The sequence below is a fragment of the Neopsephotus bourkii genome, unplaced genomic scaffold (assembly GCF_033783945.1).
Source record: "Neopsephotus bourkii isolate Nb327-2 ecotype Australia unplaced genomic scaffold, CSIRO-AGI_Nbou_v1 NB_463, whole genome shotgun sequence".
Classification (NCBI taxonomy): Eukaryota; Metazoa; Chordata; class Aves; order Psittaciformes; family Psittacidae; genus Neopsephotus; species Neopsephotus bourkii.
In genome coordinates, this window is record NW_026900965.1 from 1,683,343 (window position 1) to 1,697,117 (window position 13,775).

Here is a 13,775-nt window from a genome sequence, read left to right on the forward strand (position 1 = left end):
TTCTTGCTGGTTCCTTTTGCTCGTATTCCCAACTGTCCTTATTTCACAGTGAGTGGTTTACAGGCTTTGGCTTCAGGTTCCATTTGTTACATGTCCTTTACCACTTCCTGACTGGGATGGATTTTTAACTGAGAGAATTCCTTCTTCTCATTGTAAAAGTACCAAATTTGCTGATTTGGGGGGAGTTTGTGCACAACAGTGTAAAAGTGGCCAAAGGATTATGGATTCCTGTAACCAGAGGAATGCCTTCTTTCCATCTTGCTGCATGTTTCCCCTCCTGCAGTATTTTCTTTATTCATGGTCATTTTGCATTAGTGCAGTTTAATGACAATGCAGAAATGAAAGAACCAGGTCTCTGTGTATTTTTATCTGTAGGCAGCTTTCTGCTAACTTAACATTAGAGGCAAACTTGTGACTTCATGACTTGCAGCAGCAAGTGATCTAAGTTAGAGCTGAATTATGCAGGGAGAATACCTGCTAGAGTACCAAGAGGATAGCAGCTCAGCAGGGACATCAGCTCTTGCACTGAGCAACAAGGAGACCACGAGCAGTAGCCAGGGTTCGGGAGGAGCTGTGTAATTTGCCTCAGTTTGTAATTATTGAGGTGCAGATGGGTTTGCTTCCAGCATCAGCCTTTAAACTTAAAGCTTAGAAACAGCTTTGTTCTCCCAGGTTTCCCCAAAACCCATTTTGTGATGCTACATTGTCACTTGTGGTGAAGGTGACATGAACAGAAGACAATGAGGAGAAGCTGAAAGCAGGTTTTTATGGATTTCCCCTGGTTTTGATCCTCCATTTATTTCCAGTCTTCCACACTGTCTGTAATTAGGTACTGGGGGGAAAAAAACCATGTAATTACTGCTTTGAGCTAATTAACTGTACAAGTGTGGCAAAGCCATTTGCCTCAATAGAACCTGTGCATTACTGCAACTAATATTATGTTTTAAAAATGAGTAACTTCCTGAGCTTCCTTGGGAAAACAGTAATGTGGGAAACTGGTTATTAAATAGCTCTTTTGAAGAAGTGGTTCTCAGGGAGAAGCACAGCTGCTGCTCAAAGGCAAATCCTGCTGTAGGGGAGGGAAAAGGAGGAAGTTTGAAAAGAGCTACCTTAGAGATGCTCAAGTGTGTGTTTATGTGTATGGGTGTGGATATATATATACATATACAATTACCCCCTGCATCCCCTTTTCAGCTTCAGGATCTGCAGGGAAAGGAAGCCGCCCCGTGGACATAGGACCGGATTACAAACCGCCGCTGGGTGGTAAGTGCTGTTCTTCAATCTAAACACAATGTCTTTTGGTGTTGCACCAAGTGATGCCATATCCTCCTGAAGGTACTCATTACGTCTGTTCGAGGAACTTTTTCTCTCTATGGTGATAGTTGTTCCCACTCAAGACATCATTTCCTACTTCTGTCGTAGTGCTCTTGCCTGCTGTGTGGGGTAGATGGAAAAAAATATCATTGCTTGCATTTACATTTCAGTCTGAAGCACGATAAGCAGATCGTGTTCCCAGTTTGGTTTTAAATTGCTGCTGGAGCGCACAAGTGTAAAATTAATTCAGGAAGAACATAGTAGGAAGTTAAAAAAGTCATCTTAGTCCTTCTCCTGATCAGCACTCTGCACTGTGGAAGCCTTGCCCTAACGTATTGCTTGTTGGTGTGACATGAAATGTGAGTCCTTCAGAGGAGGGTGCCCACTGTAGAATACCAATACCAGTTCTGATCATAGAATCACAGAATGGTTTGGGTTGGAAAGGGCTTTGAGATCATCCAGTTCCAGCCCCCTACCATGGGCAGGAACACCTTCCACTAGAGTAGGTTGCTCCAAACACCATCCACCTTGGCCTTGAACACTGCCAGGGATGTAGCATTCACCACTTCTTTGGGCAGCCTGTTCCAGGGCCTCACCATCCTCACAATAAAGAACTTCCTTGTGTCTAATCTGATCTTCCCATTTCAGTTCGAACCCATCACCCCTTGTTCTGTCACTACAGTCCCTGATGAACAGTCCCTCTCTGGCATACTGGTAGGCTCCGTCAGATACCGAAAGCTGCTCTGGGGTCTCCACACAGCTTCTAGAAGTCTTTGTTGGGCTCTGCTTGCTTTTGATGAGGATTTTTTCTACATGAAAACTAACCCCTTTCTCTCGTCTCAAACTCTTCCAGGCAGTAACAGTCCCCATGGAAGCCCAACCTCTCCCTTGGACAGCAACATGCTCCTTGTAATCATAGTGTCCGTTGGAGTGATCACCATTGTGATTGTGGTGATAGTCGCCGTCTTCTGCACCCGTCGTACAACTTCTCACCAGAAGAAGTAAGCTGTTGGGGTGGCACTGGGACAGCTGTCTGCCTGTGGTGGCGATGATGATGATGATGATGTTCTGTATTCCCTAATGAGTGTTGCAGAGTTTACAAACCAGCAAGAGTTTTGAGGCAAGCTGGGGCTTGCCTTCATGAATACCTGCAACTGCCCCTCTCTAAGAGGGTTAAAGTAGTGCTTCCAAACACTAGCCAGTCCTTCTGTTTAGAGCTGTGAGAGCTCTCACTTCTGTTCTTAGCAGGTGCTTCATGGTGTGGAGTTGCTTTATAAGTGGTGCAGTATAATACCCAGTTTTTAGCTAGGTGCTGGAGTGGAATTGGAGCCTGGAGCTGGACTTCTTAGAAAAGTGCTCCAAAATATAGACGGGTATCTGAATTCTTCCCTCATTTAGAGCATCTGAATTCTGACTACAGCAGAAATGCTTCCATGTAGGCTCCTGACAAGGTTGTTCCTGCATGTTCTTTCAAAAGAACTGAAGAGAGCTGAAAGCTTTTTCATTTTAGGTTTGAAAAGACTCTGTAATGCTAAAGAGGTTTAAGACAGTGATGAAAAGCCAGGCTTGGAAGATAATCTCCACTTGCTTTGCTGAAGGTGAAGCATCCTGCAAAAGTGCAAGTCCTTCCAGAGAGGAGAGCAAGGATATGGGAGTGGTGGTTCAGCAACTGGGGGATATGCTTGGGAGAGGGCAAAATTCATGGCATTTTGTTTTCAAAGAGCAGAAATAACCCTGTGAACTCTTGCCTTTGTTTCTCCAGTCCTAAATGCCACCTCTCTTACGTGCAGCAACCCACAACCAGTGAAGAACCTTCTGATCTGTTGTAGTTGCAGTGCTTAAAGCAGGGTGCCAGGAGCACGTCTGGCTGCAGATCACCTCACCAGAGGCTATGCTCACTGATAGCTTTCAAAATTGTATTTAGTCCTATCTTAGTTCTAGGAAATGTGCTACCCCGAAGGGATGCCTTCCTCCATCACTGCGAGGGTCCAGAGCAAGGGGGTGTGAAGGAAAGTGCTGGAACTCTGCATGGCATGTCAACTAGAATCACATAATCCCAGGCTGGTTTGGCTTGAAGGGGCCTTAAAGCTGATGCAGTTCCAACCCCCTGCCATGGGCAGGGACACCTTAGAGCACAGTGTTCCAAGCCCCATCCAGCCCAGTCTCATGTCTGCCTCACAGCTTGCTGCTGCTGCTCTTCAGCAGCAATGAGAAGGCTCCTGAGTCAGATGTGTCTGTCCTGAGCAGCAGTGAAATGAACGTTCCTGTCATTAATCTTCAAAGTTAACCATCCCATTGGGGTGATCAGCGCTCGGCACACTCTTCCACAGCTATTGTTTGGGGTTGGTCATACACCCTGGAGGATGGGCACAGCATGATGGATGTACGCTTCCTGTTTAGAACATTCTCTTACTAAGCACAAGTACTGGGAACTTCACTTTGTTAGTGAAGGCTCAGAGTGCAGAGCACAATCCTGCAGCGTGTGTAGCATTTGAGACAAATTTCATGGCACCATGGTTGCAGAATATGCTTTGAGGTGTCAGATGTGCTTATATGTAAAATTCAAAGCTTCCTGCCCAGTGGGCAGCTCCTGCTCAGCTGGGTGCAAGATCTGAGGGAAATCACATTGCAAATTTGCCTTTTCCAACAAGTGAAAGGAAGCCTCTGTCTGAGAACATTCCATTTGTTTCCCTTCCCAAGGAAACGAGCTGCCTGCAAATCAGTGAACGGGTCCCACAAGTACAAAGGGAACTCCAAAGATGTCAAACCCCCTGACCTTTGGATCCATCACGAAAGACTGGAGCTGAAACCCATTGATAAATCTCCAGATCCCAATCCAATCATGACCGATACCCCAATCCCTCGCAACTCCCAAGACATCACCCCGGTTGATAATTCCATGGACAGCAATATCCATCAGCGCCGGAATTCCTACAGAGGTGAGGTTTCAAATTAGCTGGATCTGTTGAAATCACTTGACTGACAAATTGCTCTTCTTTTCCAAGTACTGAATTGGGTTTGTGCCTAGTTTATGGGACTCTCTGAAAAGGATGGATCACACTCTTCGTGTGAAAGTTGAGTGCCCAAGAGTTAAATCATGACTATCCCTTGGTAAATACCAAATCGTAGTCATCTAGCAAGTGTTTCGTGTTAAGTAGTTGAGACACATGTGACATTCTCTCAGTGGTCGAACACACAATCAGGTTTTGGTGCTTTAACCAGCTACTGCTTGACTCTTGAGGTGAGTTTTCACTTGGGGAATGGTTACCTTGTCGTACCCAGCATGTGACTGCGCAGCCGCTCATTCCCCATAGCTGCACTGCCTGAGGTTGGTTTGTGCAGTACGGCCCAGAGAGTTTTTCCAGTGCCCAGTAAGCTTTACCCTAACTGTCCTCCACCTTTTAGTGAAGGATAAAAGAGCTGTTTTTATCAGTTATGAGTCACAGAACTGCTTACAAAGAGGACAGCCCAGAAATAAAGAGAGGAGGATTGAAACAGTCTGGTGTGGTACCACAGAAGTCTTGCTGCAGTGGTAAATTAACCTTCAGTGTTTTTCTTTCAGGGCATGAGTCAGAGGATAGCATGTCCACACTGGCAGGAAGAAGGGGGATGAGGCCCAAGATGATGATGCCTTTTGATTCTCAACCACCTCAACGTAAGTCAACAACCCACCTACTAGCTGGCTTGAAATGGGGAGCACCCAAACAACCGTGTTGATACCATATGCAAAGACACACACTCACATACTGCCTTCCTGCTTACTCCTCCTAAGTAATTCTGTTGTATCTGCACTGGAACAGTTCGAAGAAGGTACCCTTAAAAGGAAAAACGGGATTAGGTATATTTGAGCAAGGGGAGGTGTACTGCAAAAGTGGGGAAGAGTTAGGAATGTGTCCGACTGCCCCAGTCTCCAGCAGTGGTGGCTGTGGGTGGAGTTTAGGGGAGCCTGTGTCACTGAGAAAGATGATCGAGTAAACAGGGATACCTGGAGAATCTCCTGCTTACTGTTCTCTGTCTGAATCTATCCTCTGAGAATCTATCTTCTCACAGTGGCTCAGGACCAGCTTCAGAAATGATGCTGAAGCAGTGAATTAGGAAGAGAGAATTGGATAGATCACTGTGTGTTTCAGTGCAAGACATCCCTGCTTGGGAGCTAGTTCCCTAAATTGCCAAGCAGAGGGAACGGCTCTGGCAGTGTTCAGGGCCAGGTTGGATGGGTCTTGAAGCAACCTGCTCTAGTGGAAGGTGTCCCTGCCTGTGGCAGGGGGTTGGAACAACCCAAACCCTCTGTGATTCATTCTGTGATTTATTCTATGGAGGAGTAACGTGCTCATCTCTTGGAAAGGCTACCAAAAGCCTGCAATATGTACTTTAGCTTTGCTCCATGATGTGTCTGTTACCAAATTGATTAGAACATGGCTAGAGCACTGATAGACGCTGAGATGTTGTGAGTCTGGCAGAGCATACTCTTAAATGAGGAGGATATCTGGGGTTTTACTTCTTCTCTCTGCGTTTCCTTATCGCTTAATGATGACTTGAGCAAAAGTGCTGAACTGAAATATTGTTGAGGCAGTAGAAATAGATTTTAATTCTTAGAGTCAAACAATGCATCTACTTTTCCCATGATGACTCTGAGATGGAAAAAGACTTGGTTAAACCTTCAAACAGCTGGGAACCCTGACAGGAGAACCCAGGTAAAATGCACCCAAGTTAATATGCAGAGACAAAATCATGGGGGCAGAATCACTGTGTGCTTATCTAGTCTGAGCTTAGACTTCCCTGAGCACCATGGTCATGGTCAGCCCTGTAGCCAGGTGATTGCTACCCTGACCTTTGTGTTAAGTGGAATGATTTCACACCAGTCCAGCGTGTTTCAGCTTTATTTTTGCTTTATTTACCTAAGTGAGCACTTGGTTTATGGGGCCTCTTCTCAAGTGTCCCAATGACCTGATTAGCCCACTTTGTGAATCTGTGACTGTTTCCTTATTTTCCAACCTTTTTACAAGAGTAGGGTTTTTTTTTTTCCTAGTTTTAAAATAAGTAGTGATGTTCCTTGTTTCCTCCTGGCTTTACATGTGTGAGGAAGGAGTGGAGGATGCACTTTTACACTGATAATCTGTATACTCTAAGTCGTTTCTTAAAAGCTTGTCTTCTGTCAAATCTGGGTATCTAACAAAGGGCATTGCAGCTATTGCATTCTGGTGGTTTCTTGTCCTATGCCAGGTGCTGAAACATGTTGAATTCAGGCTTTTGTGACCCCATAACAAGTTCAGACTGCAGTAAGTCTTACCTTGCACTCCTCTAAGTGTTTCTTCTCTCAAAGGGATGCAGCACTGGATACACAGAGCATCAGATAAACCCATATAGGAGCTGGTGCTGAAAGGTGCCAAGTGCTCCATGGAAACAGCGTAGCAAAGTACTCCTGGTACTGCGTTATTCAGTGAGAAAGATACTCAGCATCGTCCATGATCAGGCCCACCTAGGGTGAAAAGATACACAGTTGACAGAGGTGATAGAGTGGTGATAGATAGTTTAGGGAGGTGGTATATTGCAGTTTTACCTTTTGCTTGTACTCAAGCTGATGTGATAATGCTGCAGATCGAGTTGTGTGTATTACTTATTCCTTGCAGCAAAACCCCAGCTTTGATTTCTCACTGTGGTACCAGCCCTGTTGCCTTTGCTTGGAAAACTGCTCTGTTTTCCCCCTCTTTATTAGATCTTGCCTTGTCCAGAAGGAACAAACCAGAAGCAGACATAGCTGGCTTGCTGTGACAGGTTAGCATGATGCACTGAATGTCAGGAAGGATGTGTAAGGTCTTCTGGTGCCTGAGGGCTTAAGATTGAGTTTGTAACTTTGTTTGATTCTTTTATCCTGTTTGCAGAAAAGCTCTGAGGGCTTCCAGCTGTAGGTTTCTATTTTATAGTAAGTAAAAACGTCGATGTAATGTCTGTAGATGCCTTTTTGCAGAAGCTCCACAGAAAACTCTCTGGTATGTGAGGGCCTTTCTCAGCAAGCAGAAGGCAGGAGGACCATTTTGTGTGTTAAAAGACTGCCTGCAGATGCCTTCCTATGGATTTTTTTTGCCTCCCACTATTCAAGCATAGTTTTTTACCTCTTAAATCCTAAATTATGGTAATTTACTGTGTTCAGTTTTAGTGTAATTCGCAGTAACAGTGTGTGCCTGGTTAGCTCCTCCTTTGACAACTGGAATACAAAAATCTGGAAGGATATTAAGAAGCAAAGGGCTGTTTTTTTTCTTATCACACCACATTTTAGCTCTTCGTGTGGACTTTTCCTCAAAACAGCTCATCACAATCTTCATTAGGAGCAGGTGGTATAAGTTGACCTGTAACGATACATGTGACATAGGACTGATAACCCAGTGAGTTACTGGCAAAGCCCACCAGCAGGTTAAGCTGGCTTAGGTGGCAGGGTGAACTTCCTGGGGATGTGGCTTTTCACAGGAGCCGGTTTTCCTCCAGATTCTGTCTTGGAATGCAGAGCTGCTGCCATTATGTGGTTTGGTAGGAAGGGAGCTGAAGTGCTGGAAGACTGGGATTGAAACAGGTCATCTTGGTGTGTCTGTGAACCTGCTGAGATTTACTCACTGTCAGCCTGCCTCCCCTGTTCAGTGGCTTGGTGGGGATGGGAGGGATGTGGTGTGTTTCAGTACATGTGCATGCTTGTCTGTATGTTAAGCATTTCTCTGTCTTGTATTCATTCACAGCTGTGATTAGTGCTCATCCCATCCATTCACTCGATAACCCTCACCATCATTTCCACTCCGGCAGCCTCGCTTCTCCAACTCGCAGCTATCTCCATCACCAGCTCAACCCGTGGCCGATTGGCACATCCATGTCCCATTCAGACAGGGCCAATTCCACAGGTGAGACATTAATGAGCAGATAGATTTTGCTTGTAATGGAACAATGAGTGGAAATCAAAGCCTGACACTTCACTTGGCTGGTCTGTGTTGTGGTGTGCCCTGAGGGGCAGAGGGATGGCTTTAAGTGCAGACCAAACCCCTGACAGGGTTTTCTGTGAACAGTTTGTGGTGTAAATCAGATGTTGTGATAGGTGATGATGTCCTTGGAAAAGGAAGCTTAATGTTTTATATACAGCTTCAAATAGGAAGATTCCTTATTCTAGAGCTTACAGCATGGAGTCTGAAACATCAGATTAAGTCTGATTTGATCTACATAAAACAACAACTTTTATCCTAATTAGTTCCATGTAAAACCAAGAGAGGACAAAAATCCAGCCTTTGCTGCTGAGAGCTGACTTTGATTGATCTTCCTGAAGCACGCAGAGAATTGTGGTGATTCCCATGCAGGATTTTCAGGCCTGAAGCCCAGCCATTTGCTGTAGTTCTTGTAATGTCTCCAGTGCAAGGGTACTTCTAAGTTGCACCTAAGTAACATCATGAGATGAAGTGAATTCTGAGCTTCTCTAGTTTAAGGCTACATTTTTAACTCAGGTGCCACAGCCAACTTGTTTCCTTATGGAAGCAATTCAGGAGGCTGCAAGTACCCAGGCAGATGGTAAGTTGGAGGTTTCCCTTGCTCTCTTTGTACTCCTGAAGTGGCAGCTCTCACAGTCCACATTGTTCCCTGCATGTGGTCCCTCAATTCAAGACACCATCTCACTGTTTTCTCAGATCAGTAGATTCAGCAGAGTGGAGCCTGATGAAAACAATCAAACAAAGGTAGCAAGTAAAGGGTTTTCAGTAAGTAAAGGGATTTCAAGTCTATCTCAGGAACAGTGACTTGTCAGCACACATTATGTATACCTGTTTAAGAAGGCCAATCCTGTGAAATACTCTAGGGTAAAGTAAGATCTGTGTTTCATGCTGTTTATTCAAGGTCTTACTCTGTGTAGCTGTTTCAGTGTAAATCTTGATTTGATATTACACCCATGGAATCATTCAGTCCTCAAGCTTATTCTGTTATTAGACAGTCATTGTTGTTCACCTCAGAACAGAGCAGTTACACAGAATTGGTGTCATTTGCTACACAGATGGTGAATCTGAATTCACTGCTTAGCTTCTAGCAGTGACCTTGGAAAAAGTACTTGCAGACTCTCCTGGTTTCATCTGCCCACAGAGGATATTTCTGTTAAAGAAAAGAAACCTGTCCATGTTGTGTGTGTTGTAGAATCTGTTCGGAACACGCCCAGCACAGACACCATGCCGGCTTCTTCATCCCAGACCTGTGCTGACCACCAGGACCTGGAAAGCACCACAGGGTCCTACCTGGCTAATGCACAAGAGGAGGACTCGGCTCAGAACCTGCCCACGGCCCATGTGCGTCCGTCCCACCCACTGAAGAGCTTTGCAGTGCCAGCCGTTCCACCTGCTGGTTCCACGTACGACCCTGCGCTGCCCAGCACGCCCCTGCTAACGCAGCAAGGTGAGCAGGGAACAGCAGGCAAGACACAAGAGAAAAAGGGGTTTTAAGGAAAGAAGAGAAGCTCCTACAGGGTGAGGGGGAGAGTTGGGCATCAGAGGAAATACGTCAGAGGCTGGAGTGAATTTTGTCTTTCAAGGCCCTTTTATGTACATCAATAAACGAGACAAAATATCAAACTCGACACTCCGTAATTTGAAGTGCTTATTTTCCTCTAATAGAATCCTTTTTATTCTCCTACTTTCAAGAGCTTTCTGCACAGGCAAAGCAATTCATTATCTGGTATAACTGTGGTATAACTGTGTAACACTTTATTTTAAGCTCCTGCCCATCCAGTTCACTCGGTGAAGACTGCATCGATTGGGACTTTAGGAAGAACTCGACCTCCTATGCCCGTGGTAGTTCCCAGTGCCCCTGATGTGCAGGAGACCACCAGGATGCTTGAGGACTCAGAAAGCGTAGGTACTCTTAACACTGCCAGGGCCTTGATTTGGCAGTGCTGATCAAACTGTGGTGAATCTCTCTTTAGGTGACACTTGGAAGCTTTAGTGATGTCTGCACTGAGACTGTCAAAGTCTTCTGACTTCCACCAAGTGCTGGTTAACCCATATCCAAAAACATAGTGCAGATACTTTGTACACAAGGCAGTAAATTCAGAGAATAAGCACTTCAGTTTTCAAGTCCTTTCTAAATCTGAAAGTTTAAGAGCATACCTTCATTCCTAGTTACACAGTACCTAGTCTTTGCATTCTTCATAGTACTCAGCGCTTAAGGGAGCTTTGGTTTATGACTTGGGCTTCCATACTGGAGCTATAGTGCCCTACATGTCTTGGTTTTGCCTGCTGCTTGATGTAAAAAGCATCTTTGTCTGCAGACCTGAAGGCCTCCAACAGTGCCTTTTGCTCTCTCTACAGCTGAAGATGATGTGTTCATGCTGGCTTTGAGATGTCAGTCATTTCGCTTGGGTTTGCTAGCATACTGTGCCTGGATCCTATTAAAGTCCTGCACCTGCAGGTTGCTGCCCTGCTGCAGAGCAGCCATAGTGTCACTGCAGCTGGAAGAGTTTGCATTAGTGCCAAAATGAGCCTCAACCTCGGGGTGATGAGCCCTCACCCCACATCTGGGTTTAGATACTCATATAGGAGTGTTCTGATTTTGGGGGGAAATGCATCCAGTTGCTGAGCTTCTTTGGAAGCAGCTTTTAAGAAAAGGAGATGTGTTGAGCATGTTTTCCTTTCAAATTGCAAGCCAAAAAAAATACTGCATTACTGCCACAGGAAATGCTGATCATTGTTACTATTTCTTGTTTCCCTATTGCCCTTTCCTTTTGTCCCCCTGTTGCTTTTCTTTTCTGTATGTAGCCTTGACTTCGTGCACTTTTTCCCTTCTGTCTTGTTGTCATTCCTACTTTATTCTTTTTCTTCAGTTGGTACCAAAACCATACTTGTTAGTTTACTCATCAAATCTGTAATACTTAGATATGGCCATTAATAAATTTCTTCATTAATAAGTACAGTCTGCAGGCAGCTGGGCAGCAGCCTGAATATTAGACTCTAGCCATAAGGTCTAATAATGGCCTTCAAACCTATAGAGCAGAAACTATGAAGCAGGTTCTGATCTGGCATTAGCAGAGCTGGTATTGGAATACCATGAGCAGCCTGGATGCCTCCTGTGGAAGTGGTGCTGAGAGAGCAAAGAGGGTTTGGAGAAAGGCTCCAAGAATGTAAGGGCTTGAAAACCACACGGTACTGGGCAAGACTTGGTCAGCTTAGGAAAGGTTTTGAGATGAATCAGTTCATGGTATCTATCTGCATCCATTCAGTGATGGCAGAATAGAGTCATAGATAGGTGTAGGTTGGAAAAGACCTTTGAGGTGATCAAGTCCAACTGGTAATGATGATAGCTGTTCAGTATAGCTGCAACTACAGAGTTGAGGCTAAAAGTGGAGCAGGATTTTAGCAAAGCAAAATGATTCTCAGAGCAGTTCTCCTTTGACCTTTTTTCCAAGTAAGCTGGGAAGATGTTTCTAAAATACCTACTTTGGTTCAAAGGAAGCTGTTATCTCAAAGCAGGAATTGATACAAGGAAAGCAGATAAGATGGTCACAGCCTTAAAAGTCAGTGAAACTATGAATCACTGCTGCAAAGAGATCTGTGCTTAAAACAGAGACTTGTTTCAAGTTACTAATTCCTGTAGCTGTCAATAAATCTGCTTCTGCTTATTCATGTGTCAGGGTCACAATCTGCTCCAGAATCACTGGCTGTTTCTTGTTACTTCGCTCTGTCCCTCTTCAAAGACAAGAGGTTACCCTCTCAGTCACTCTTTCTGTCTCCCACAGAACTATGAACCGGATGAGCTGACCAAAGAGATGGCCCACCTGGAAGGACTTATGAAGGACCTTAATGCCATCACTACAGCATGACCGCCCTCGCCGGGACATGACTCCAGACAGTGTCACAAGTCTTGGGACTCAGCCTTGGAACACAAGGAATTGTACAGAGGAAAAAAAGAGAAAAAAAAAAAAAAGGAAAAAAAATAAAAACAAAGGAAAACCAGAATGAGGGACAGCACATGGAAACGGGAACCAACCAGCGTTTGGGCTACAGCTGGTCAAAAAGAGATGACCCTTCTTGTCATCGTCCTGCAATGAAGTCTTTGCCAAGTTGAATTCCAGTGACCTGCTGAGACCGTGCAGGGTGGGATGCAGCAGGCTCAGCTCCAGCATCCAGACTAAAGGAAAGAAAGTGGACTTGAGGGTTGTTTTATTTCTGGTCAGGTTTTGTCTCAGTGGTGTGATTGCCCTGCCTTTTCAGTGTTGGACATTGGCATTTATGTACAATTTTATTTGTGTTTTTATTTTAACTTTTTTTATAAAAAGGAAAAAAAAATATTGTAATAAAAAAAAAGAAGAAGAAGAAAAAGGAGAAACTGTTGTTTTCCACAGCCTAGACTGAAGTTTGACTGCTTGTTCTATTGTGTATGGAAATTCATTGCCAGTGTGGGTTGTTCTGTTTCGTTTTTTACCCTGCGTATTCTGACGTCCCCTTCTGGCAGTTAATCCATGGCCTTTTGGGATGCTGCACTGCTCTTTGTAAGCTTTTTTTATTATTTTTATATTATAATTATTAAAAGCCTGACTTTCTCCTCTCATCACTGTGAGATTCCCGCTCTGTTTGAATTGAAATGTAATTTAAAAGGCTTGTTTGTCGCTTTTTGTGCCGTTTCAATATTTTGAGTGGGGGAAAAGTAGCTGGGGAAGGGGAGGGGATCCAGTGGGAGGTTTCATTATTGCTGATTTCCTGTCTTTCTCCATGGACCCGAAAGACTGAAGAAAATGATAGCATCTTTTGTAACGTCCTTCCTTGGACCTTCAGCATACTGGTTACTGACTTGCAGTGAGAGTCTTGTTGGGAAACGTTAAAAATCCTGATTCCTCCTGTAAAGTAAGGTAAATCCTTGTGTTCGGATGACACTACAGCTTGCTTTGGCTCTGTTTTGTTGGTGGTAGTGGACAGTTCACCTCATGAAGCTCTGAAGTGCAGATGGAGCTCACTGAGCAGGGAGGCAGCAGCTCCTCACTGGCAGTGCTTAGGTTTGGGCTGTGGGGACCTGTTCGCATCAGCATTATACCGTACTGTACTTCTGAGAACACTACAGATGTTCCCAGTGCCACTCAGTTGAAGTTCTGGCCCAGGCCATTTAAACAAGAGCCCTTCCTTAAGGATTCCTCAGAGACAGAAGCAAGGCAAAAATGTATTATTTTTACACTTCTGAAACCAGGTGAGATGAAAACCAGTGATAGTGGCTGGGGTGCTGGGCAAATAGCTGTCTGGAAAGGAAGGGAAGATACAAGGGAACTCCTGTGTGAGGGGAGGAAAAGGGGGTTTTCTTTCTCCCTGGCTTGAAAAGGGACTGTATTTTAGTCATTTTAACAAGGCCAGGTTGGACACAGGGGCTTGGATCAAGCTGCTCTAGTGGAAGGGGTCCCTGCCCGTGGCAGGGGTTGCAGCTGGCTGAGCTTTGAGGTCCCTTGCAACCCAAGAAGTTACCTCTGG

At 44.8% G+C, this 13,775-nt stretch overlaps 1 protein-coding gene across 12 annotated transcripts in view; it reads left to right on the forward strand.

Annotated features, from left to right (window-relative positions):
• The window catches only part of NEO1 (neogenin 1), a 186,144-nt gene extending 173,274 nt beyond the window's left edge, over positions 1-12,870 (forward strand). For 5 of the 12 annotated variants that reach the window (XM_061349925.1, XM_061349928.1, XM_061349926.1 and 2 more), the window contains 8 exons: positions 1,195-1,263; positions 2,168-2,315; positions 4,015-4,253; positions 4,877-4,969; positions 8,043-8,201; positions 9,469-9,723; positions 10,042-10,178; positions 12,017-12,870. In XM_061349925.1, the coding sequence (XP_061205909.1) occupies positions 1,195-1,263; positions 2,168-2,315; positions 4,015-4,253; positions 4,877-4,969; positions 8,043-8,201; positions 9,469-9,723; positions 10,042-10,178; positions 12,017-12,142 (1,226 nt within the window). In that variant the 3' untranslated portion in view covers positions 12,143-12,870. Of the gene's footprint in view, positions 1-1,194; positions 1,264-2,167; positions 2,316-4,014; positions 4,254-4,876; positions 4,970-8,042; positions 8,202-9,468; positions 9,724-10,041; positions 10,183-12,016 lie in introns of all 12 variants that reach the window. The other 7 variants (XM_061349927.1, XM_061349936.1, XM_061349930.1 and 4 more) reach the window with 4 other exon arrangements.
• Positions 12,871-13,775: the final 905 nt, after the last annotated feature.